This window comes from Bufo gargarizans, chromosome 9 (genome assembly GCF_014858855.1).
Source record: "Bufo gargarizans isolate SCDJY-AF-19 chromosome 9, ASM1485885v1, whole genome shotgun sequence".
NCBI lineage: Eukaryota > Metazoa > Chordata > Amphibia > Anura > Bufonidae > Bufo > Bufo gargarizans.
The window spans coordinates 142,739,828-142,767,360 of NC_058088.1; the positions used below are offsets into that span (position 1 = coordinate 142,739,828).

The window sequence follows — 27,533 nt, forward strand, 5'->3', positions numbered from 1 at the left end:
CCGTTCGCCACTTTCCTTTCCCTTCGTACCCTCACCATACCACTTCCCCACCAATACACTTCCCCACCACAGCGCCCCCATCCCAATAAAACTCGGACCACCGACTGGAAATGTAATGGCCAAAGCAGCCGTTTATTAAATAACAATTACAAAATAACATAACATAATACTGTAAACCCAATGGGGGGAGGTCCTTGAAGCCCCAAAGCATCGAGCTGTCGAACCAGGGTGAGCCATTCTTGCCTCCAGCCGTAACGCCCAGCTCAAAGGCACCACAGAACGACCCCCCCTCGATTCACCACAGCCGCTCGGTCCACCTGGGAGTCCAGCCCCCACCAGTGGGGCCCCCCCAATTGTCCTCAGCTTCCACCGTGACCAACTCCAAGGACCCCCCCCACCGCCACCAACTGACCGGACTTGACTACCTCATACTCCGGGCGTTCCTCCACAACCTCAGGGCCACCTCAATGCCATCCTGCAACGCCAAACTCCACATATCTAGCCCCACCGCATTCAAATGCACTCCGTCCGCTCTCCAAAAAGCCCCTGTTCCCGCCTCCAAATCCCTATGCCTAACTAACCACCGCCCCGTTCCTAGCCATAAAACGCCCCACCGCCCTATTCACCTTCACCCTCGCCTTATTCACCGCATCCACAGACCGAGCCTCCCTCCAAACCTGCCGGGGAACGATATCAGACCACACAGTCACCATACCAGGATTAAGGACCACAAACGTAAGAAGTCCCACTTGACCTCCTTAATCAGCTCCCGAATAGGCCTAGCCGCTAAGTCGTTGCCCCCAGCATGTACCACCAACACATCCGGCGCCCTATCCATCCTCACAAACCTATGAATCTCAGGCAGCACCCCCTTCCACACCATACCCCGCCTCCCAATCCACCTTACCACCGCAGACTCTCTACCAAATCCAAGCTGTTGACCGTCCGGCCGAACCGCTGCCCGGACAGCCCCCCAGAAGACATAAGAATGCCCCAGAATCCACAGTGGGCGCCGCATCTGCAACGAGAGAAAGAAAAGAACAATACCGCAGCTTAACAACCCCCCAACAGAACCCCCAAAACACACAAAACACCCTTTTCCTCTATAAGCGATCCAGACGAACATAAGACTTAAACCTTGCCGACTCCCAGCGACCAATCCTCTTAATCACCTCCTCCCCAAGACCCCATCTAGCCGCTTCCGTCACTGCCCCGATCCTGAAGGAGTGGCTGGAATACCCCACCTTATCCACCCCCGCCCGGCACAGACACCTCGATAAAAACGCGGAGAACTGGAAGTGAGACAAAAAGGTGCCATCTGCATGAACCAACAAAGAGGACCCCTCCCCCCCACCCAAACCATATTCCCGCAAACACTGAACCGGGCACATATCACAACCCTCAACCCGGAAAAGCACCACCTTCCGACCTCTCCCCAACGTATCCGTTTTCGACTGCCGAATAACGAATTCCACCCTATCCTCAAACCACTCAACATCCCCCCTCAAAAGTCCCCCCACCCGACCCACCGACAGGCAAACCAACTCCCCCACCCACATCGCCCCAAAAAATGCCAGCGAAAAAGCCAACCGAAACAACCGCGCTTCCCTGTCCGACCGACAAACCGCCCGCAACTGCCGTCCCAACTGAAGCAACAACCCGAACGAGACCGGCCTCCTTCTATCCACCCCTGCACCCATCCTCCTCCACCCTTTCAATGCCTGCACCACCAAAAAGGATTTAGTAACATCCACCATCCGCCGAGCCTTAAAACCAAAGGCCAACCCAGCCATGTAACCATTCACCTTGCTAACCGACCAACCATGCTCCCTGCCATGACCCAAAAACATCAATAAAGCCAACTCCAGGCTCCTCCATCCCCCCACCCAAAACGGTACACCAATCCTCCCAGACCCTCCAAGCCCTCATATACATATCCCACGTACCCGGAGCCAAGGACGCCCGAATAAGCCCCATCACTTGTCCTCCAACAGCTCCCACAGGCAAGCCGGACACTCCAAACCAACCGCGTCCGCCTCCGGAGCCAACTGCCGAAAACAAGTCCACTGCGAACGAGAAAGGGCGTCAGCAATACAATTGTCCACCCCAGGCACATGCATCGCTACAACCCAAGCATTAAGCGACAAGCACTCCAACACCAACCGCTGCAGCAGCCGCACCACCAATGGCGACGACGCCGACAGACCATTGATCGCCTGAACCACCCCCATATTGTCGCAGTGAAAACGAACCTTCCTGTCGCGAAACCGCTCACCCCACAACGAAACCGCCAGCACAATAGGGAACAACTCCAACAACGCTAAATTCTGCACCCAACCCCGTTCAACCCATACAGCCGGCCAAACCCCAGCACACCACTGACCTCCACAAAACGCCCCAAAACCGGAACCCCCTGCCGCATCAGTAAATAACTCAAAATCAAAAGCAAAACTACCCCCCCCCCCCCCATAAACAGCGAGCGACCGTTGTACCGGTCCAGAAAAGAACTCCAAACCTGTAGGTCCGCCCGCAGCTCCCTCCCTAACCGGATAGAATGATGCCGAACCACCACCCCCCCAGTTGCCTGCGCCAACCGCCTACAGAACACACGATCCATGGGCATTATCCGGCAGACGAAATTAAGCTTCCCCAACAGCGACTGAAGCTCCTTCAACTGCAACTTCTTAGCCCGCATCGCCCTAGCCACCAGAACTTTCAGATCCTCCAGCTTATCAACCGGCAACCGACACTCCATCCGCACCGAATCAATCACTATGCCAAGGAAGCTCAATTCCGTTACCGGCCCCACAGTCTTGCCCTCCGCCAACGGGACCCCAAACCTCCCAAAAACAGAACTCAAAGTCTCCAACGCGCAAACCGGCGACCCCGGGGGGCCAACACACCAAAAATCGTCCAGGTAATGAATTAATGATTCACAACCCGACGAGTCCACAACCGCCCACTCCAAAAACAAACTGAACGCTTCGATGTAAGCACACGACAGTGAACACCCCATGGGTAAACACCGATCCACAAAGAACCCCCCATCCCCAAAACACCCCAACAAATGCTGACACTCCGGATGAACCGGCAACAACCGAAACGCTGCCTCAATGTCAGTCTTCGCCATTAACGCCCCCGCCCCAAAACGCTGCACCCAACTCACCGCCGCATCGAAAGATGTATACATCACCGAAGAAACTGCAGGGTCAATACCATCATTGACCGAGGAGCCCCTCGGGAACGACAGATGATGGATAAGGCGAAACTTATTCGCCTCCTTCTTAGGAACAACCCCCAATGGTGACACCTGCAAATTGAAAACAGGTGGCTCCAAAAACGGACCCGCCATCCGCCCAAGCAACACCTTCTTTTCCCAACTTCTCCCCTACCACCTCCGAATGCTCCCTCGCAGACCGCAAATTCTTCCTGAGCAACACCGCATCCCCCGGCACGAACGGGATTCTAAACCCTTCAGCAAAACCAGCAAACCCGCTGCCTCCCTATTAGGGTACCTATCTAGGTACGGACGCATCTTTTCCAGCCGAACCGGCATCACCCCCTTTTCCAAAACTATTCCCCCTCCTTTCTGCTTACCACCCTTAAAGCACCTCGCCGCCCCGTGAGACCCTCCACAGCCTGAGCCTAAATTTACACTTTGCTCCGAACCTACAACTGCCTTCATTGAAGGCAAAACACAATCCCCTCGCCGAGGCAACCGCTGTATTTCCTGCTCCTCCACCACTCCCTTCCCCCCCCGAAAGGGCTGCCCCGAACGCACTGGGGCCGTAACTTTTAACCACAAGGCAATATCCTTATGATCCCACCGCATCTCCGGGCGCACCGCCTTCCGCTGCCGGAACTGCTCATCGTAACGCAACCACGCTACCCCCCCATACACCTGATACGCCTCACCGATCGCGTCCAAATAGCAAAACAACCCTGAACAAGCCTTCGGCACCTTCTCCCCAATCACACTCGCCAATATCGCGAACGCCTGCAACAAGTTAGCAAACGTCCGCGGTATCAACCTATAACGGCGCTTCTTCTCCTCCTCCCTCTTACCATCCTCCCTTCGCACCCTATCTAAATTAAAGCGCTCCAACGGAAGCAGGGAAAATATCTTTACATACTCCCCTTCCAAATCCTCTCCCTCACCTCCGACTTTAAGTGCGCCCCCAACGGGCCCTCAAAGCAAACATAAACCTCGCCCTTCGCCTTATCATCCACCCGAACGGAGTCCTCCTCCACCTCCGCACCCGCCTGCATCTGCACCGACACCCCCATGCCCGGCAACCCCCGATGCCCCCGCGCCCGCAGCCAAACCCTGCATGCCCCAGGCCTGTAACGGTGTCCCCCCACTCAACCCCCAACTAGCAACTAACCCCGCCAAACCCCACAACAATTGCCCCAAGCCCTTACTCAACTCTAACTGGGAGACACCCCCCACCCCAGCCCCCACACCCTGCACTACCTGCGCAAGCGATCCCCAAGAACCCTCACCTGGCTGCCTGGGCGCTGTCTTCCCATGAGCCGCAGATCCTGACTCCTGAAGCTCCCTCCTCCGCGTCGTGCCGTCGCCGTCCTGCTGTCCCCTGGATCCGCTGGGACCAGGGACGTCCTCACCAGGATGGATCATGCAGCCGGAACTCCCATCTTCACCTTGCCCCCCGGCAAGGCAGGACTGTGCGGTGCAGCAGGACCCCTCAGCCGCCCGGACCTCTGGACATCTTCTGGGCCTGGCTGACTTCTCCTAGTGGCCTAGTGCCCAGCTTCTCTTCTCCTCAAAATGGCGCCCTAACTACTACTTCCCTGCTTATTTAACCCCTTAACTCCACCCCCCTGCTCAAATTAACCTATCCTGACCTTACTCCCTACCCTAGCCCCCTCCCTCTACTCTAGCCTAACCACCCCCCCCACCCAGCTCACTAAACAAAACCCCCGTCATGGGGGCCTCCCCTAAAGGGGGCTCCGCCCCCCCCAGTCCAGCCGTGCTTGCTGCTGCTCGCCTGTCAGTGCTACAGCGTAACTTTGGCCTTTCCGCTCACCGCCTGATATGCGACGTGCCCACAAGGTGGAACTCCACCTTGCACATGCTGGCCAGACTGTGCAGTGGAGTTTCAGCTGCAGCACGCACGGGTGAGTCGCTCTGCGGAACAGCACCACTTCACCAGCAATGACTGGGCCTCCATGCGAGACCTGTGTTCCTTGTTGCGCTGCTTCGAGTACTCCACCAACATGGCCAGTGCCGATAACGCCGTTCTCAGCATTACTATCCCACTTCTATGCCTCATTGAAAAAACACTCCTGGAGATGATGGAAGAGGATGTGGCACAGGAGGAGGAAGAGGGAACATTTCGTAGGGTTTCCGGTCAGTCATTCACAAGTGGCTCAGAGAGTGGGTTCCTGCACCCACAAATCCAAGGTACACAATTGTCCAGCCATGGTACAGTTCTGGAGGATGACGAGGTGGAGAATGAGGATGAGGAGATGGAGGAGGAGGAACCATGCTCACAGCAGGGTGGCACCCAGAGCAGCTCATGGCCATCAGTGTTGCATGGATGGGGGGATACAGAGGACACAGACGATACACCTCCCACAGAGGACAGCTTTTCGTTGCCTCTGGATATATAAAAAAAGGTCTCGTCTGCACTGGATTCGTGCGGTGAGCCGATGGACTTAAGGCACAAATCACAACCCGAGCTTGGATACGAGATTTTTTATTTTGAAAAGACTGGGCAGCCTGGCACACATGAGCGATTTCATGCTGCAGTGTCTCCGCAACGACCGTCGAGTTGCCCACATTCTAACTTGTGCTGATTACTGGGTGGCCACGCTTCTGGATCCCCGTTACAAGGACAACGTACCATCCTTAATTCCCTCAATGGAGTGTGATCGTAAGATGCGCAAGTACAAGCACACGCTGGTAGACGCGCTGCTGGTGGCATGCCCACCAGACAGCAGGGGCACAGTGGAAGCACAAGGCGAAGGCAAAAGACGAGGAAGAGGTCGCCAATGCAGTTAGGGCACCGCCAGCACCTCAGAAGGCAGGGTTAGCATGGCCAAGATGTGGAAAAGCTTTGTCAGCACACCACAACAACCAGCACCACCAGCTGATATGGAACGTCTTAGCAGGAGGCAGCATTTCACCAACATGGTGGAGCAGTATGTGTGCACACGCCTACACGTACTGAATGACGGGTCTGTCCCCTTCAACTTCTGGGTCTCCAAATTGGGCACATGGCCTGAGCTTGCCCTTTACGCCTTGAAGGTGCTGGCCTGCCCTGCAGCCAGTGTATTATCTGAATGTGTATTTAGCACGGCAGGGGGCGTCATCACAGACAAGCGCAGTCGCCTGTCCACAGCCAATGAAAAGAACATCGAAAGTTGATAGAGAAGATATCAAAATGGATGGTGGATGTTACTGGGGCACCTCTACATAGGTGACAGGAACATACATTTTAAAAAAATCGTCAATTACATTGTCAGGTGACATTTTTCAGATTTTGACGGATAGAAACCCCTGCTCTGCATAGTTGACAGGGAATAAAATTTAAGAAATTCTTAATAAATTGATGCGCCACATATCCGTTCATTCAATGCTTAAACTTTAAAAATTTGTCCCACTTTTACGCTTTAATACTTTGTCCCATATTTCCGCTTTATAATTTAAAAAAATCAAAATCAAAAATTATCCTCCCTTGGATGTAGTCTCTCTTTCTCACACTCCCTCTCTAACCTGGAACCTGATTCTCCGCCACCCGTGATCACCATGGTAGGCACATAAAAGAACATCGAAAGGTGACAAAGCAGATATCAAATTGGATCGCGAACATCACGGGGACACGCAACATGGTGGGGCAGTAATTATGCACACGCCTACACGAACTGACTGACAGGGGTCAGCCCCTGCAACTTCTGGGTCTCCAAATTGGGCACATGGCCTGAGCTTGCCCTTTACCCTTTGGAGGTGCTGACCTGCCCTGCAGCCAGTGTATTGTTTGAACATGTGTTTAGCACGACTGGAGGGTTATATTTCCTAATGTTTTGGGGTGTACCCTAATTTAAAAATATATATATATAAATTTTATAACAAAAAGTAGTGTAGGCTACCTCCTCCTCCACCGCCACTTCCACCTACACTGCCACATTTACAGCCTCCTCAACCTCCTACTCCATATGGACCTCATCCTCCTAGATCAAGATTATAATTTTTTATTTTTATGTATTTTATGTTATTTAAAGTCATTTCCCTATCCACGTTTGTTTGCAGAGCACTTGCCATGCTCTTAACCACATTTTGAGGACGTTTGCAGCCCTCTAGCCCTTTCCATTACATTTTTACAGCCATTTTAGTGCTCAAAAAGTCAAGGTTTTTGAGCGGACACCTGGATATTCGGGTTCGGCTTTGGAAAAAAGTTTGAGTTCGGGACCCGAACTTGACTCCTTGATCTAGGAGGACGAGGTCCATATGGAGTAGGAGGTTGAGGAGGCGGTGGATGTGGCGGTGTAGGTGGAAGCGACGGTGAAGGAGGAGGTAGCCTACACTGTTTTTTGGTTTTAAATTTAATTTTTTAAATTGGGGTACACCCCAAAACATTGGGAAATGTAACCTGTGATAACGTCTTGCAGTCGTGCTAAACACACGTTCAGACAATACACTGGCTGCAGGGCCGGCCAGCACCATCAAGGGGTAAAGGGCAAGTTCAGGCCATGTGCCCAATTTGGAGACCCAGAAATTGCAGGGTCAGTTCGTGTAGGCGTGTACAAACTTACTGCCCCACCATGTTGCAAGTCCCCGTGATGTTCATAATCCAATTTGATATCTGCTCTATTAACTTTCGATGTTCTTTTCTGCGCCTACCATGGTGATCACGGGTAGCGGGGAATCAGGGTTCCATGCCGGAGAGGGAACGTGTGAAAGAGAGACCACATCCAAGGGAGGATTAATTTTTTTCAAATTTAAAATTATAGAGTTGAAATATGGGAGAGATTATTAAAGCATAAAAATGTGACAACTTTTTAAAGCTTAAACATTGAATGAAAGGATATGGCGTGCATTAATTACTGAAGAATTTATTAAATTTTATTCCCTGTCATCTATGCAGAGCATGGTTTTTTTCACGTCTAAAATTGTATAATGTCAACCCAAGAATGTAACAGAAAAATTAGTGAAATTTATTAACCTGTCTACTTGGTAGAGCAGGGGTCTATGATAGAAAACAATTGTTTATTGTCAGCTGAAAATGTTAACCTCTTGCTGTCACACTAACGCCAAAAGGCGTCAGGACGGCGGCGCTCTCAGGTCTCAATCACGCCTATTGGCGTCATCTCGTGAGACCCGAGCTTTCACGTTAGCGCTGCGTGCGCAGCTCTGAAGTTAAACTACAGCCTGCCAGCGCTGATCGTTCGCTGGCAGGGTGTAGATGTTTAAAAAATCACATCAGAAAGGTATATTAGATGCTGTTTTGTTAACAGCGTCTGATATACCTGCTACTTGGTCCAGAGGACACAGGCAGCTCTGTAAGTAGCACCAAGCACCACACTACACTACACACATACCCCCTGTCACTTATTAACCCTTTATTAACCCAGATCACCCTATCTAGACTCCCTGATCACCCCCCTATCATTGATCACCCCCTGTAAGGCTCCATTCAGAAGTCCATATGTGTTTTGCGGATCCACGGATCCGTGGATCCGCAAAACACGGACAACGGCAATGTTCTTTCTGCATTTTGCGGATCCGCACATTGCCAGTACTACAGTCTTGGCCAAAAGTTTTGAGAATGACACAAATATTCGTTTTCACAAAGTTTGCTGCTAAACTGCTTTTAGATCTTTGTTTCAGTTGTTTCTGTGATGTAGTGAAATATAATTACACGCGAGTTCATGTAAAATGTTATTTTTTGTCACAAGTTAGTGTAATATGAGACTTTGTAAGAAAAATAAAAAATAAAATCATTTTCCGCTAACTTGTGCCAAAAAAAAATCTTCTATGAACTCGCCATGCCCGTCATGGAATACCTTGAGGTGTCTTCTTTCCAAAATGGGGTCACTTGTGGGGTATTTATACTGCCCTGGCATTTTAGGGGCCCTAAAGCGTGAGAAGTTTGGAATCCAAATGCGTAAAAATGCCCTGTGAAATCCTAAAGGTACTCATTGGAATTTGGGCCCCTTTGTGCACCTAGGCTGCAAAAAAGTGTCTCACATGTGGTATTGCCGTACTCAGAAGAAGTAGGGCAATGTGTTTTGTGGTGTATTTTTACATATACCCATACTGTGTGTGAAAAATATCTCTGTAAATGACAACTTAAATTTTTTTTTTATACAAAGTTGTCAATTTACATAGACATTTCTCTCACCCAGCATGGGTATATGTACAAATACACCCCAAACCACATTGCTTTACTCCTTCTAAGTACGGTGATACCACATGTGTGACAGCCTAGGTGAGTAAAGGGGCCGAAAGTCCAATGAATACCTTTAGGCTTTACAGTGTTGATCACAATTTAGCCAAAATGCCAGAACAGTAAACACACCCCACAAATGATCCCATTTCGGAAAGTAGACACCCCAAGGTATTCACTGAGGGGCATAGTGAGTCCGTGGGAGATTTTTTTTTTTTTTTTTGCCAGAAGTTAGCAGAAATTGAAACTTTATTTATTTATTTATTTTTCTAAGAAAGTGTCATTTTCCGCTAACTTGTGAAAAAATATTAAATCATACAAGAACTCACCATGCCCCTCCGCAAATACTTTGGGGTGTCTTCTTTCTAAAATGGGGTCATTTGGGGGGTATTTATACTATCCTGGCATTTTAGCACCTCAAGAAACATGACACATTTTTGTACCATAGCTTGTAAACGCTATAACTTTTGCGCAAACCAGTAAATATACACTTAAATAAAGTGTAAATATACACTTATTGAATTTTTTTAATCAAAGACATTTAGCACAATAAATTCCGACACAAACTTGTATAGAAATGCAATTATATTTGAACAATTTTGCCAGAAAAAGTTAAAAATTACACTTTTTTTGAGAAAATTGCGGTCTATTTTGTCAACATTAGCTGTGGACAAGCGTCTGTGCCTGTCTGTGATGAAGCTCAGGCCATGTGCCCAATTTGGAGACCCAGAAGTTGAAGGGGGTAGACCCGTCATTCAGTACGTGTAGGCGTCTGCACACATACTGCTCCTGCTAAGACGTTCCATATCAGCTGGTGGTGCTGGTTGTTGTGGCATGCTGACAAAGCTTTTCCACATTTCGGCCATGCCAACCCTGCCTTCTGAGGTGCTGGCGGTGCCCAAGCTGCATTGGCGACCTCTTCCCCTGCCTTCGCCTTGTGCTTCCACTGTGCACCCGCTGTAAGGTGGAAATGCCACCAGCAGCGCGTCTTCCAGCGTGCGCTTGTACAAGGACAGTACGTTGTCCTTGTAACAGGGATCCAGCAGTGTGGCCACCCAATAATCAGCACAAGTTAGAATGTGGGCAACTCAGCAGTCGTTATGGAGACACTGCAGCATGTATTCCCTGTATCTCCCAGCCACACACCAGTGATGGCCATGAGCTGGTCTGGGAGCCACCCTGCTGTGAACATGGTTCCTCCTCCTCCATCTCCTCCTCCTCATCCTCCACCTAGTCATCCTCCAGAACTGTGCCCTGGCTGGACAATTGTGTACCTGCCGTTTGTGGGTGCAGGAACCCACCCTCAAAGCCACTTGTTAATGACTGGCCAGAAACCCTACAAATTGATCCGTCTTCCTCCTCCTTCTCCTGTGCCACATCCTCTTCCAATATACAACCGGTCACAAGAACGAAAATCCCTGTAGGGGCACTACTTATTTAAACTAAAAGGTATAAACTTTATTAGATCAATTAAAACATGGTCTCTAGTTAACCATAACCCCACAAAACATTAAAACTCTCAGGTACTGTGCTGGTTTCTAAGTTGCTATATCTTCTGATCCCCTCAACAATGTTGCAAGGAGGGGGAGGGGGGGGTGAATGGCTACACTTTCTATATGCAGTTGCAATGTTATGAGTGGGATAGGTCCTTACTAGGAGATATGGATTGATTTGATCATAAATCAATGAAAATATATATATATATATATATATATATATATATATATATATTCCTGTCTCCACGATCTACACTCATATGTGCATTGCTTATTCACTGCATCTTTATTGCCAATTAGACTGTAACATTGACACACTCCCTTATGTAATTATGTTCAATGCGAGTTGCGTACTAAAAGTATTTCTACGTACTCAAGACCAGACCACTAGTAATCTGCCTAAAAATAAATGCGCATAACACTAGTCCCCACAAGACATGTTTCGCCGCAATGCGGCTTTGTCAGGGGCGAAACAAGTCGGGTGGGGACTAGGCGCATTTATTTTTAGGCAGGTTACTAGTGGTCTGGTCTTGAGTACGTAGAAATACTTTCAGTCCGCAACTCGCAGTAAACATAATTACATGAGGGAGTGTGTCAATGTTACAGTCTAATTGACAATAAAGATGCAGTGAATAAGCAATGCACATATGAGTGTAGATCATGGAGACAGGAATATATATAATTTCATTGATTTAGGATCAAATCAATCCATATCTCCTAGTAAGGACCTATCCCACTCAGAACATTGCAACTGCATATAGAAGGTGTAGCCATTCACCCCCCCCCTCCCCCTTCCCCTTCTTGCAACATTGTTGAGGGGATCAGAAATTAAAGCAACTTAGAAACCAGCACAGTACCTGAGAGTTTTTATGTTTTGTGGGGTTATGGTTTACTAGAGACCCTGTTTTAATTGATCTAATAAAGTTTATACCTTTTAGTTTAAAAAAGTTGTGCCCCTACAGGGATTTTCAGTCTTGCGCCTGGTTGTATATTGAGGTTTTACCTCCCAAAGGTCTCTACTAGGGCCCATATAGAAGTGTACATCCTCTACCATCATCGCCAGGAGCGTTATTTCAAGGAGGCATAAAAGTGGGATAGTAACACTGAGAACGGCGTTATCGGCACTGGCCATGTTGGTGGAGTACTCGAAACAGCGCAACCATGAACACAGGTCTCGCATGGAGGCCCAGTCATTGGTGGTGAAGTGGTGCTGTTCTGCCGAGTGACTCACCCGTGCTTGCTGCAGCTGAAACTCCACTATCACCTGCTGCTGCTCGCACAGTCTGGCCACCATGTGCAAGGTGGAGTTCCACCTTGTGGGCACGTTGCATATCAGGCGGTGAGCGGGAAGGCTGAAGATACGCCGCAGCGCAGAAAGGCGAGCAGCAGCCGGGTGAGAACTCCGAAAGCGGGCACAGACGGCCCACACTTTATGCAGCAGCTCTGACATATAGAAGTAATTTTTAAGGAATTTCTGTACCACCAAATTCAGCACATGCGCCAGGCAAGGGATGTGCGGCAAACCGGCTAGTCCAACAGCTGCTACGAGATTTCGCCCATTATCGCACACCACCAGGCCAGGTTCAAGGCCAGTCCACAGCTCCTGCGCGGTGTGAGATTTGTCCCCCAAACAGATAAGTTTTAAAACAGCCTGCTGTCGTTTACCCCTGGCTGTGCTGAAGTTGGTGGTGAAGGTGTTACGCTGATCGGATAAGGAGCCGGTAGAGGAGGAGGAAGCGGAGTAGGAGGAGGAAGCAACAGGAGGCAAACTGAAGCGCCCTGCAATCCTTGGTGGTGGAAGGACATGCGCAAAACTGCTATCTGCCTCAGCCCAGCCACCACTGCATTTACGTCCCTGACCGTGCTTACTGGTCCACATATCCGTAGTCAGGTGCACCTTGCCACAGATGGCATTGCGCAGTGCACATCTGATTTTGTCCTCCACTTGGCTGTGCAGGGAAGGGATGGCTCGCCTGGAAAAAGTAGTGGCGGCTGGGCACAATGTACTGTGGGACAGCCACCGCCATAAGACCTTTAAAACTCTCCGTCTCCACCAGACAGAATTACAGCATTTCAAAGGACAGTAATTTAGAAATGCTGGCATTCAGGGCTATTGATCGCGGGTGGGTAGGGGGTTCTTCCTTTTTCTCTCCAGCGTTTGGGAGAGCTGAACGCTTTAATGGTACATTGTGGAGATGCTTGGTGACCCAGGTGGTGGTGTTGCTGGCAGATCCTCTGTTTGCGGGGTGGCAGGTGGCACTGTCACTCCAGAGGTGGATGAAGAGGCCGAGACTGCAGCAGAAGAGGAAGCAGGAGGAGCCAGACACCTTTCTTGGTTTCTGAAATGTCTACTCCACTGCAGCTCGTGCTTAGCACTTAAATGCCTGGTCATGCAGGTTGTGCTCAGTTTGAGAACGTTTATGCCTTGCTTCAGGCCCTGATTGCACAGCGTGCAAACCACTTGTGTCTTGTCGTCAGCACATTGTCTGAAGAACTGCCACGCCAGGGAACTCCTTGGAGCTGGCTCTGGTGTGCTCGGTCCCTTGCTGCGGTGGGCAGTAGCAGGAGTACTGTCTAGAGGACGGCCTCTGTGCTTTTGCACCCTGCTCCCTCTTCTGTTGTGGTGGCTCTGTGCGACCACCGCCTCTTCCTCCGAACTACATAGGTCACTCGCATGACCTTGATTCCATGTGGGGTCGAGGACCTCAACGTCCTCCACATCATCTTCCACCCAGTCTTCACCCCTGCCTTCCTTGTTGGTCTGCACACTTTCGAAAGCCCCGTCAGTTGGCACCTGTGTTTCGTCATCATCTGAGACGTGCTGCGATGGTCCTCCCATGTACTCATCTTGAAAGATAAGTGGTTGGGCTTCGGTGCACTCAATCTTTTCCACTTCTGGGGCAGGGCTAGGTGGATGGCCATGGGAAACCTTGTTAACAGAGTCATCAAAAAACAGAAGAGACTGCTGCATGACTTGGGGCTCAGACTGCTTGGCTGATTTGCAAGGGGGTGAGGTGAAAGACTGATGGACATCGACTGCAGGTGCCAACTGTGGTCTTTCAGCAGTAGACTGGGTGGGAGACAATGTGAAGGAAGCAGAGCTGGAGAGGGTCCAGAGGAGGGCAACTAAAGTAATAACTGGAATGGGGCAACTACAGTACCCTGAAAGATTATCAAAATTAGGGTTATTCACTTTAGAAAAAAGACGACTGAGAGGAGATTTAATTAATATGTATAAATATATCAGGGGTCAGTACAGAGATCTATCCCATCATCTATTCATTCCCAGGACGATGACTGTGACGAGGGGACATCCTCTGCGTATGGAGGAAAGAAGGTTTGTACACAAACATAGAAGAGGATTCTTTACGGTAAGAGCAGTAAGACTATGGAACTCTCTTCCTGAGGAGGTGGTGATGGTGAGTACAATAAAGGAATTCAAGAGGGGCCTGGATGTATTTCTGGAGCGTAATAATATTACAGGCTATAGCTAATAGAGAGAGATCGTTGATGCAGGGATTTATTCTGATTGCCTGATTGGAGTCGGGAAGGAATTTTTATTCCCCTAAAGTGAGGAAAATTGGCTTCTACCTCACAGGGGTTTTTTGCCTTCCTCTGGATCAACTTGCAGGATGACAGGCCGAACTGGATGGACAAATGTCTTTTTTCGGCCTTATGTACTATGTTAGTATGTTACTATGTTACTGTCAGCAACCCAATCTACTAAGATTTGAGCACCAAATGACGGTATTTCAAATATTTGAATATAACCCAAATATATAAAGGGTGTATCTCACAATGACATATGCAGCAAAGGCTGCCAAATAAATTATTTCCAAACGGGTGTTAGTTTAATAACTGAATATGACAGAAGTATATAACCCTGGAATTTCAAACGTGCTGATGCTGCAAGGCATTAAAAATTGTGTGTTTTGCACCAAAAAGGGTGTTTTTTTAATTAATAGAAGAATATAAGCCCTGTATATTCAGGGTGTATCTCACACGGCCTGACACACACTAGGCCTCAATAAAATTTGTTTGCCCAAAATGGCTGTATTTCAAATACCAGAATCAAACCCCTATATTTAAAGGTTCTATCTCACATAGCCTGAACCAGACTAGGCCTCAATTAAATTTGTTTGCCCAAAATGGCTGTATTTCAAATACCTGAATCAAACTCCTGTATTTAAAGGGTATATCTCACACGCCCTGAACCAGACTAGGCCTCAATTAAAGATTTGTTTACCAAATGGCGGTATTTCAAATATCTGAATAGAACCACACTATGTAAAGGCTGCATCTCACACGCCCTGAACCAGACTAGGACTCAATTAAAGATTTTTGCACCAAATGGCAGTATTTCAAATATCTGAATATAACCCAAAAATATAAAGGGTGTATCTCACAATAACATATGCAGCAAAGGCTGCCAAATAAACTTTTTTTTGCCCAAACGGGTGTTTGTTTAATAACTGAATATGGCAGCAGTATATAACCCTGGAATTTCAAATGTCAGAATGCAGCAAGGCCTGAAAAATGTTGTATTTTGCACAAAAAAAGGTGTTTTATTAATAAAATAATCAAACCCCAGTATTTAAAGGGTGTATCTCACACGCCCTGAACCAGACTAGGCCTTCTTTTAATTTTATTTTCCCAAAATGGCTGTATTTCAAATACCTGAATAGAACCCCTGTATTTAAAGGGTGTATCTCACATGCCCTGATTCACACTAGGACTCTATCAAAGAATTGTTCCCAAAATGGCTTTATTTCAAATAACTGAATAGAAAGACAGTATGTAAAGGCGGAATCTCACAATGACATCTGCAGCAAAGGCTGCCAACTACATTTTTTTTTGCCCGAACTGGTGTTTGTTTAATAACTGAATTTGACAGCAGTATATAACCCTTGAATTTCACACGTGCTGATGCTGCAAGGCCAGAAAAATAGTGGAATCTGGCAAAAATGTGTGTTTTTAAAAACTCAGAAAATTAAATTGCACACTGACTAATCCAGATGTTGTATATTGCCAAAAAAGTGTTTTTTTGTAACAGAATATGAAAGCTGTATATATTAAACTTGAATTTAACACTTCCAGATCTGGAAAATAGTGGTTGTTGGCAAAAAAGTCTGTTTTTAAAAACCCCAAAAAATGATGGCTGTATTTCTAGCTTAAATTGCACACTAAGCCTGCAAATGCACCAGATGTTGTAAATTGCCCAAAAATTGTTATTTTTTTTTTTTTAAACAGATAATTTGTGCTGTTTTTAAAGCTTGGTTTCTATGTCCCAAAAGCTCAGATGCAGTGCTGGTGCACTGAGCTTGCATAAAATGGCCGCCCACGCCCACCTAACTGACTTAGGGCTCAGGGCAGGATTAAGATGTGCCCTCCACCCACACAACACAATGTATGTAAATCGCTCAGTTAGATGTTTTGAGCAAAGATTCTCTCCTATTCTCTCCCTGAAATCATCATCATCATCCTCTCCCTACACTAAGCACAGCAGAGTGACGTACAGCGCTACGTGACTCCAGCTTATATAGAGGCTGGGTCACATGCTACCCTGGCCAATCAAAGCCATGCCAATAGTAGGCATGGCTGTGATGGCTTCTAAGGGCACAGAGTTAAATGCTTTTTGATTGGCTGCTCTGCAGCCTTTCAAAAAGCACAGAGAACTTGACGAACACCAAACCCGAACCCGAACTTACTGAAATGTTCGGGTCCGGGTTCCAAAAATCCTAAGGTTCGGTAAGAACCAGAACTTTATAGTTTGGGTTCACTCAACCCTAGAGATGAGTGAATGAATTTTTACAAATCAATTTTTCTCATCAGAGTTCTAAATCTGTGAGGGGTTGTCCCTGCAGCTTAAAGGGAACCAGTCACCGGGATTTTGGGTAAAGAGCTGAGGACATGGGTTGCTAGATGGCCGCTAGCACATCCGCAATACCCAGTCCCCATAGCTCTGTGTGCTTTTATTGTGTAAAAAACCTGATTTGATACATATGCAAATTAACCTGAGATGAGTCCTGTCCCTGACTCATCTCACGTACAGGACTCATCTCAGGTTAATTTGCATATGTATCAAATCGTTTTTTCTCCACAATAAAAGCACACAGAGCTATGGGGACTGGGTATTGCGGACGTGCTAGCGGCCATCTAGCAACCTATGTCCTCAGCTCTATACACAAAATCCCGGTGACAGGTTCCCTTTAAGACGCTCACCCTCCTGCTTGATTGACAGGGCTAAACATCTCAGCCAGCTCTTACAACCTACTCTGATTTGCAGTACAAGAGCAGAGGCTCTTCTTCTGCTACTGGAGCAGTGACTGTGAATGCGCCACTACTCTTCCAGGCAGTGCCACATAAACAGTCACTGCTCCAGAAGTGGAAGCAGAGCCTCTGGTTGTGCAACTACTCGTAGCAGTGAAACGGGGCAAGATTGTCAGGGCCGGCCAAGATGTGTGGTAGTGTCAATTAAGAGAGAGGGCGAGTTTTTTCAGCTGTGGAAACAGCCCCTCACAGGTGTTGAAGAGACAAATTGATTTGTTAGAATGGATTTGTTCATCTCTATTGTTACAGAGGCAGCTGTGAGCCACCACAGCCCCACTTACCTCAACTGATGGCCTCCACCTGCCTTCTTCTTAGAAGGTCCAGCTGCTGGGTCTGCTATATCCCTTCTTCTAAGCTGCAATCTGCTTGCTGGCAGCGCCACTCTTTCTTTTGCTTGTAGGGGGCCACACACCCCTCCAGCTCTTAAATGCCCAGGGCCCTAAACCTGTGCCTGACCTCCATATTGACCCTTCTCTGCCTGCCCTGACTTTAGACTTTTTACCATGTTGTTTGTACTCTGTCTGCACTGACCTCAGCCTGTCCCTATTTACAATTTTGTCTGACACCTCAGTGCTGTGCATTGGTGTCTCTAAACCCAATGGGTCTGCTGTCAATCACATAGAGACTATTTCAGAAGGTAACGGCCTGTTGATTACCATGCTGTGAAGTCCAGATCGCGATACAGGGATTAAAGAGTGAATAGCAGGGGACTACTAGGGTAACGCTGGTTGACACTGTGGTTACACATCCACTGCTGTAACTTCTATTAACGATACTTAAGGGGGTTGCTCTCCAAGCAAATTCTGCTCACCCTTGAACTAGAACAAACTGGATTTGTCTACTCTCTCCAGTGGTCCCAGCAGCAGCTGCTCGGTCTGCCTCTATAGTATTTACAGGGTTTTCCCTCTGTATTGGCCATCTGTATCTGATTGTGGGGGTCATCTACCTGAGAAGGCACCAGTGCCCACGGTATCATAACAGTCTTCTTGTAGCTTTGCCTAGGGCATGTGATCTCTCGTTCATAGGACACATGGCCTAGGTGCAGCTCAGCCCCATTAAAGGAAATTAAGCTGAGCTGTGATACCAAGCACTGCTGCTATACAACGTACATGCTGTGCTTGGTGACAGAAGGCCACAGCTGGTCAGCTGGGGTCCTGACTATCGGACCCCCACCGATCAGACACTGATGATCTATCCAGAGAATAGGTCATGAGTAAAAAAAAGTCTTGGTAAACTCCTTTAATGCTATATTAGTCATTTTAATGTGATGAATGAAATAAAATTTATATTTTATTTTATAAATGGCAGTGAGTGTTATTTTTATTTGGTGGTTATGTGTGGATACCTACTTATCACATTACTTCTAAAGAAGCATGGGTTTTGAGTATGTGTAGTCTTAATTTTAGCAAACTACTGGACCACATGGGAAAAAGAAGCATGTCACATATGAATACTAATACCCCAACTACTTTTTGGTCGTCGGATCCGTCCTGCGGCTATTTCGCCGTGCCCGCGGACCGCCGCTCCGTCCCCATTGACTATAATGGGGACAGGGGCGGAGCTCCGGCGCAGCACGGCGGTGCACGGAGAAAGGCCGCCGGACTAAAATTACTGCATGTCAGGCTTTTTAGTCCAGCGGCTTTCTCCGTGCACCGCCGTGCTGCGCCGGAGCTCCGCCCCCGTCCCCATTATAGTCAATGGGGACGGAGCGGCGGTCCGCTGGCACGGCGAAATAGCCGCAGGACGGATCCGACATGGTGAACAGCATGTCGGATCCGTCCTGCCGCAAGTGTGAAACTAGCCTTATACTATCTATAATGCTATTTCCTTCAGTGTCTTTTCATCACCCAAGGATTGAGTTTGGTGTGCCCCCCCCCCACCAATATATATATATATATATATATATACATATACACACACACACAACATATATATATATATATATATATATGTATATATACATACATACACATTTTTACTTTTTATTTTATTTTTCAATAAAACAATGCAACACAAATGCAATAGAATAATCAAAACGCAGCATGCAGCATAGAATCTGATATTCTCTGCATAGCTGTATTTTTAGTCACTTTATTACCTCGCCTACAAAAGTTTCTAATATAATAAAGCAAATCATTACCAAATCATTACCTTAAAGCATTTTTATAGAGGCTGCCTGAGATTTCAAAAAAACTCAGATTTTTTTCCCCTTGAAATTGTAATTGCAGCTCAGGCTTAAGTTAGTGGAGGTCTGGTACCCAGCAACCCCCTGTTTTGTCTAGCTCCTTTGACTGAAGTCTGTGCTACAGAGCACCATCAACATTGTAGTGGACAGTTCTTGTCACTGCAGCACTGCTCCTAATGCCTCCACTACAATGTTGATGGTGCGGTGCAGTTCTGGCATTGACTTCCAGTGAGCTACAAAGAACAGCTGATTAGAGGCATGCAGGTTGTTGTAACCCCATTGATCAGCTACCGAAGGCTTATCCTGAAGATTGACCATGACTTAAAGGAACCTGTCATCAACGTTCTGCTGACTTCACTGAGGGCAGCATAAAATAGTGACAGAAATGCTGATTTCAGCAGTTTTAGAAACAGGCTTCGTTCCACTGTAGAAAAAAAAAGAATGGCGCACCATAGGGTAATAACGTTTAAAATAAATATAAATAGGTATCTCCACTGTGGAGGCTCACCTGATAGAGTTGTGCTAGTTTAGGCACAACTCTAATGTGGACATGTATCGAGTTGCCATGAACTCCTCGCAACGGATGGTGTGCAGCCCGGGATGGATACTTCTGTTCAGGGATGCCTGGGATCCCGCAGTAAGCCAGTAGTTCAAATAAAAGAAAGGATATTCCACGGCGCTAAAACCACCCAGTAGTTGGAGTAATGATGGTTCTTGTTTATTTGGGCAAGTGGTACAACGCGTTTCAGGGTTTAACCCATTCTTCAGGTACAATTGACTTGCAACTTGCAAGTCAATTGTACCTAAAGAAGGGGTTAAACCCCGAAACGCGTTGTACCACTTGCCCAAATAAACAAGAACCATCATTACTCCAACTACTGGGTGGTTTTTGCGCCGTGGGATATCCTTTCTTTTATTTGATTTCAGCAGTTTGTCACTCATCAGCTAAAAGTAAGCAGTTGCCGAGAACTTGCATCATAATGATTGCAGCCCAGGCCTTGAAAAGAGTCAAATCTACCTGAGAAGAGTCATGGTTATTTATAGATTCCTGCTCTCCTGCCCACCTGCTGATGACTGACAGTCTTCTACCTAGTTTTATCCCTTTCTCTCTAGGAGAGAACGGCCAATAATCAGCAGATGGGTGAGAGTGCAGGAGATTAGGAATAACCAGGACTCTTCTCAGGTACATTCTTTTCTAGGCCTGGGCTGCAACGATTATTATGCTGGTTCTCAGCAACCACTTACTTTTAGCTCACGTGTGACACATTGCTGAAATCAGCATTTCTGTCACTATTTTATCCTGCCCTCAGTACGGTCAGCATAAGTTTGATGACAGGTTCCCTTTAAAAAAGGCTGGAAACCCCTTTAACATGGCTGTGATTCAATACAAGGAACAATGCATAAACCAGAGTAACAATGTTCTTACAAATATAAGTTGACCCCTTTCATGGTGCCAGACAATTAATGGTGCCAGACATTTATTTTAAACTTCTTTTGATGTGTCTCAGTGAGAAGGTGCTCTACTCAGGACTGGCAGTCAAGAGCATCATCAAGCCTAATTCTGGGCACTGAAAAAACATACTATGCACTGAAAAACATATGCTCATTGATGAGAGTTAATCAGAGGTTTTTGGCAAGATAAATCCACAGCAGCTCCTCCAGAGATTTAATAAGATTTGGAAAGATTCCCTGCGCAGAAACTTCACATCACCAGTCCCCACAGTCTCTCAGTTAAAAAATGGCTTATCCAAACCATTCAAAAAAAAAAAAATATATATATAATTAATATTGGTATTGTATAACAAGTACAAATACCAATATTAATTATTTCAAAGTGTAAAGACTTACATGTATGGATTTGGAAAAGGATGCATGATATATACCACTGAATTTCAAGGATGACTGTTTAACGCACAGTTATAAAAATGCTGTTGGAAGCTGCTATAAAAACAGGAATATTTCTCTTTTTCTGAATTGCCACTTGGTTTATAACAAAAAATATCTGATTGTTGTGGGGGTGTTTAACCAAGACAACCCCTTTTTGATATCAGCGATGAGCTTTTGCCAGGTGAATCTGGTCCCAGACAGCGGCTGCTACACTGAAAATATAGCTTTGCATGTTGGCCAAGCAATAGTGACTCTACTCTAGCTCAAGGGAAAAGGGGGAGTCTTAAGCAGTGGTTATATTATGGAGTGTACATTACAAAAAGTACAAAACAGCACAAGAAAATGCATTCATCTTTGCAACATAAAATGTATCTTACCTTCAGTTTTTCATATCGATCACTTAATGAAGCCACCTGATGATCTCTGTGTCTACCCACTATTTTGCATAAGGCACAAATAAGCTGATCATCTACAGTACAGTACATAATAACCTTCTCATTCTCATGTTCCACACAAACAAATCCTCGAAAATGTGCATCTGATACTGGCTCCACCAGGCGGTGACTGGTAAAAGGCTTCTTGTTAGGGTGAGTTGCACGTAGACAGCGGTCACAATAAGACACCTCACAAGTGATACAGGTCTTCACAGCATCTCTTGGTGGTTCCATCTCACAGAACTGGCAAGGAATCCTCTCTGTTGCCATGATTGGGATATTTTTGTAGATTTTGTCTCTGTTTTCGTCACTGGGAGAACTTGGCACACTCAGGGAGACCTTTTGGAAGCGGTCAATAATGTTTTGTAAAGTGATGTTGCGTTTTAACCCTTCCAAACCACGATGACTGAGAGAAATGACATATCTACAAGTTGGACACTGAAAGGCTGTAACAGGTTCCACTATTTCACTAGAAGAATTTGCAGAAACCAATATACGGTGGGCACAGCTGAAACACAGGCTATGAGCGCACGGAAGCAGAAGTGGGTCTTCAAAAAGCTCCAGACAAATAGGACAGGTTAGTTCTGACTCCAATGTTTCCATGTTTGGCTAATCCATTCCAAAGTTAGGAGTTCTCGAGAGCCATCATTTTACCTAAATTAAAACACATTTGCAGAATATCAAATTTTTGCATATAACATGTGAATCTAGCATGCCAATGGTTGACACAGGGTAAGTAGAAAAAAATGTTTTTTTTTGTTTTTTTAAAGACAGATATTGACCTGCTCTACTGTCAGCTTTTCATGGGGATTTTGTCTGTTGGACCTCATAGACTTTGCTGTTCCCAGAACCTTGGGCAAGAATTAACAGTGAGATAAATATAAGTGACACCATCTAATTGCACAGCTCCTGTTTACCCGGAGGAATGCACATTATATTAAAAACAATACAAAGATATGCCCAGTACAATTTCAGATGTATTTATAGACCTTGCCACCTATTACTGCCACATCAATCTTTACCTGCTAGTATTAGAATTTGCATTGGATATCATTTTTTAATGGAAAGGATCCTTTTATACTGTTTTCCTGAAGACAGTGGGGGAGATTTATCAAACTGGTCTAAAGGAAAACTGTCTAAGGCCTCATGCACACAACAGTTGTTTTTATCGGTCTGCAAAATGGGGTTCCGTTGTTCCGTGATCCGTTTCCGTTTTTGTTTCTGTGTGTCCTCCTTTATTTTTGGAGGACCACCAGACATAAAGGAAAGTAAAAAAAAAGTCTAAGACAGGTTTGCAGTGCAAATGATAGGGAAAAAAACTAACGCGGATGACAATCTTGTGTGCCTCCGTGTTTTTTAGCAGTCCCATTGACTTGAATGGGTCCGCGAACCGTTTTTCGCAAAAATAATAGGACAGGAACCACGGATCACGGACGCGGATGGCAAACGTCGCATTAGCCGAGTTTTCAACTGACCCATTGAAAATCAATGGGTCAGCTGAAAATCACAAAAAACGGCGCAACGGACACAGAATAAAACAATGGTCGTGTTCACATCACCGTTTATCTTTCTGTTCTTCTGATCCATCAAAAGAACAGAAAGATTCGATCCATTATTTTGAGCATTAGGCTACTTTCACATTAGCGGCAGCCTACTCCGGCAGGCTGTCCCACTGGTGCACCACATGTAGTTTTATTCCAGCCACCTCTCAGCGTGTTTGCAGTCCCCAGGACTCCAGTCAATGGGGCCCGAGCAGACCAACGGCGGCACGCGTTGACTAGTGGCCGCACGGATCCGGCAGGCTGTTCACCCGCCAGAACAGCCTGCCAGAGAAGGCTGCGGCTAGTGTGAAAGTAGCCTTAGTTATGCTCATTTAGCACGAAAAATAATTGAGCCGTCTGAAATATGGCATGGTAATGTCATACATATGAATTGTAAGATGAGGATGTAGTCGGTGAGGGAAGCATGAGGATATTTAACCTCTTGGGGACACAGGGCATACAGGTACGCCCTGTGAATTTCCGATCACCGCCGCGCAGCGGGCGGTGATCGGAACAGAGTGCCTGCTGAAATCATTCAGCATGCACTATGTGACAATGCCAAGGGGGGGTCCTGTGACCCCCCCCCCCCCCGTATCAGCGATCGCAGCAAACTGCAGGTTTGCTGCATTTCCGGGTTATTCGGGTCTCCGGTGACCCGATAACCTGGAATAGGATGGTGTTCGGTGGTGAGATAATACACCACCAATTACCACCCTTAGATCCTGGGAGGTGGTGGTGACATCACCTCCCAGGATCGCTTCCTATTGGCTGTATGAGCAGGCAGGGGTTTAGTTCCCCCAGCTCTGCTCTCCTCCTCCACACTGCGTCCTGGAGCCCGTGGAGAGAGGAGCCTCGTGGAGCCCAGCACCCCTCATCTGTGCCCAGCACCCCCTATCTGAGCCACCACAGTGCCATCTGGCACTAAAAAGGTACCTAGGGAAAGGTTTAGAGACAGCTTAGATTAGGCAGAGAGACTTAGGGAGAGTATTAGGGACCCTAGAACCCCCAGGGGTGCTGCAGCTTGCCCTCCTGCCACTCCCCCCCCCCACACACACACATTTTTTGGGGTGCAAGTTTTTTTTTATTGTTTTTTTGTGTGCGTATACTGACTGTGGCTGGCATTCTTAGCTTCCGGACACTGTTGGCGCATAGCCCACCCCACCTCTGATCAGCGAATTTGAATCTTTTATTTATTTATTTTCTATTTTTTGGGGGCTTTAATTTTTTTAGTTTATTATTATTTTTTTCTGTTAGGCTTAGGGGTAAGTGTATGCGAACCCCCGTCCACACACAGGCACACTAAATAAAGTTTTCCACACACGCACACACTCACGCCCTGCTTGCCTCCAACTCTAAGAGCCCCAGTGAGGACAAGGATGACCCCACTTTCCTCTTGTCATCCGTGTCCTCCTCATCATCTAGTGATGATAATGAGCCCCCAAGGCGGCGGCCTACGCTAGTACGAGCAGCTCTGGGGCTCGTACTAGTTTTACGGCCCACCAGATAAGTCCACCTGACCCCCCCTACCAGTAAAATTGCATGATGTACCCCAGAGGATTTTGAGCCCGTGATTCCTGATTTTGTTGGCCAACCAGGAATCCAGATTCCCACAGTGGGATTCACTGAATATGACTATTTTATTTTATTTTTTCAGTGACCACTTTGTGAATCTGATGGTGGAGCAAATGAACTTGTACGCCCAACAGTTCATTGCTTAACACCCGGGCTCAAGGGCATAGCTATAGGGGGTGCAGAGGTAGAAGTCGCTAATGGGCCCAGGAGCCTGAGGGGGCCAAAAGACCCTTGTGCCACATAAAAATACACTGACATTATAGAAAGTGCATGCTGGTCAAGTTACCCTTCTGGCTGGAGGGAAGGGGTTAAGCCAAGAATTTGGCATGGTGGGGGTGGGGTTGAGATTTTTGCCTCAGGCAGCATGAAGGCTATGTGTTTCCCTGCCCTTGACCACAAAGCACTGAGGGAAGGGGGGGCCCAAGCTGAACTCTAGCACCAGGGCCCCTGAGCCCATAGCTACGCCCCTGCCCGGGCTCCTTTTTGGCTAGGGTCGGTGGCTGGACTCCGGTCAGTGCAGCCGAGATGAGGACGTTTTGGGGTCTCCTGCTGCACATAGGCCTAGTAAAAATAAAAGAGTGTTAGGCAGTACTGGAGTGGGGACGTCCTCTACCAGACCCCACTCTACTGTATGGCCATGACACGTTCCCATTTTGAGGCCATTCGGAAATGCCTGAATTATGATCCTGCCTATGACCGCCTGTACAAAATCTGGACGTCATCGATCACTTCGGGGCCAAATTTTGGGAGGCCTATGTACCTGGAAGGGAGGTCGCTGTTGATGAGTCTCTCATTGCTTTCAAGGGGAGACTCATTTTCCGCCAAAATGTTCCCTCTAAGAGGGCGAGGTATGGCGTGAAGCTGTACAAACTTTGTGAGAGTACCTCAGGGTACACTTACAAGTTTCGTGTGTACAAGGGGTGAGATTTCCGTATTGAAGCCCCAGACTGTCCCCCCCCCCCCACTCTGGGTGTTAGCGAGAAACTTGTATGGGACCTTATGCACCCACTGCTAGATAAGAGTTACCACCTGTACGTGGATAACTTTTATACTAGTATCCCCTTGTTCCAGTCCCTCGCCGCCAGATCCACGTCCGCTTGTGGGACCGTGCGGAAAAATCAACACAGCCTCCCTACCTACCCCCTCCAGGTACCTATCCCTAGGGGTGAGACCCCTGCCCTTACCAGTGGAAACCTGTTGCTGGTCAGCTATAAGGACAAGAGGGATTTCCTTGTACTGTCCACAATTAACGGTAATGGCATCACCACTGTCCCTGTGCGAGGTACCGCGGCAACGGTCCTCAAGCCCGATTGTATTGTAGACTACAATCGGTATATAGGAGGAGTTGATCTCCCTGATCAAGTCCTTAAGCCATATAACGCCATGCGCAAAACCCAGGCATGGTACAAAAAAGTTGCTGTCTACTTGGTACAGGTTGCCTTGTACAACTCTTTTGTGCTGTCCCAGAGCGCTGGCAACACAGGGAGATTCCTGCAGTTCTATAAGGCAGTCCTCAAGGACCTGATCTTTTCTGACCGGGAAAGAGCAGGCTAGAGTACCTCGGGAACTGGAGGCGCCCAGATCGTCCCTGGCCAACACCTTCCAGGTGTGGTTCCCCCATACTAGAAAGAAGGGACGGTCCCCCAAAAAAGTGCAGAGTGCGTCAAAGGAGGGGGATATGGAAGGACACCACCACTCAGTGCGACACGTGCCCTGATCATCCGGGCCTCTGCATTGACGGTTGCTTCAGGGAGTACCACATTTCCATGGAGTACTAAATTTATAATCCCCTTCCCCAATTTTAATTCTATTTAGCCACAGACAATCGCCTAGAAAAAAAAAATATATATATAGCTCTCCGACTTTGGAGACACTAGAACAATTTTCTTTGTAAAACTAAAATAAATTAAAAAAGTAGACATATTAGGTATTGCCACGTCTGTAAGAACCTTAACTATAAAAATACCCCATGACCTAACCTCTCAGATGAACACGGTCAAAATAATAAAATAAAAACGGTGTTGCCTTAAATCACAAAAAGTGTAATAGCAAGCGATCAATCAAATATTCATATACACCCCAAAATAGTGCCAATAAACCGTCCTCTCATCCCCTTCCTAAGACAATCAGCCCAAAAAAAATAAATGACTTTGGAGATACTAAAATGTTTTCTTTTTGTTTCAAAAGAATATTATAGTGTAAAACCTAAATAAAATTAAAAAGTAGACATATAAGGTATTGCCACGTCCGTAAGAATCTTCTCTATAAAAATACGCCATGACATAACCCCTCAAATGAACAGTCAATTTTTTTTTTATAAAAACTGCCAAAACAGACATTTTTGGGCACATTTTCCATTTTAATCCATTTTTTACAATATCAAAACAAGGGTTAACAGCCAAACAAAACTTAATATTTATTACCATGATTCTGCAGGTTACAGAAAAAAACATATGTGGTCATAAAGTGCTGTATGACCAAATGGAAGGGTGTAGAATAAAAGGAACGCCATATGGTTTTTGTAAGGCAGATTTTGATGGACTGGTTTACTTACACCATGTCTCATTTGAAGCCCCCCTAGAGAAGGAACTCCATAAAAGTGACCCCCATCTAAGAAAATACACCCCTCAAGGTATTTAAAACTGATTTTATAAACTTTGTTAACCCTTTAGGTGTTC

General features: G+C 46.8%; 1 protein-coding gene across 2 annotated transcripts in view; it reads right to left on the bottom strand.

Annotated features, from left to right (window-relative positions):
* MID2 (midline 2) overlaps positions 1 to 22,345 on the bottom strand; it is a 603,653-nt gene extending 581,308 nt beyond the window's left edge. For both annotated transcript variants that reach the window (XM_044306559.1, XM_044306558.1), the window contains exon 1: positions 21,686 to 22,345. In XM_044306559.1, coding sequence (XP_044162494.1) covers positions 21,686 to 22,345 — 660 coding nt within the window. The remainder of the gene's footprint in view (positions 1 to 21,685) is intronic.
* Between the last annotated feature and the right edge of the window lie 5,188 nt (positions 22,346 to 27,533).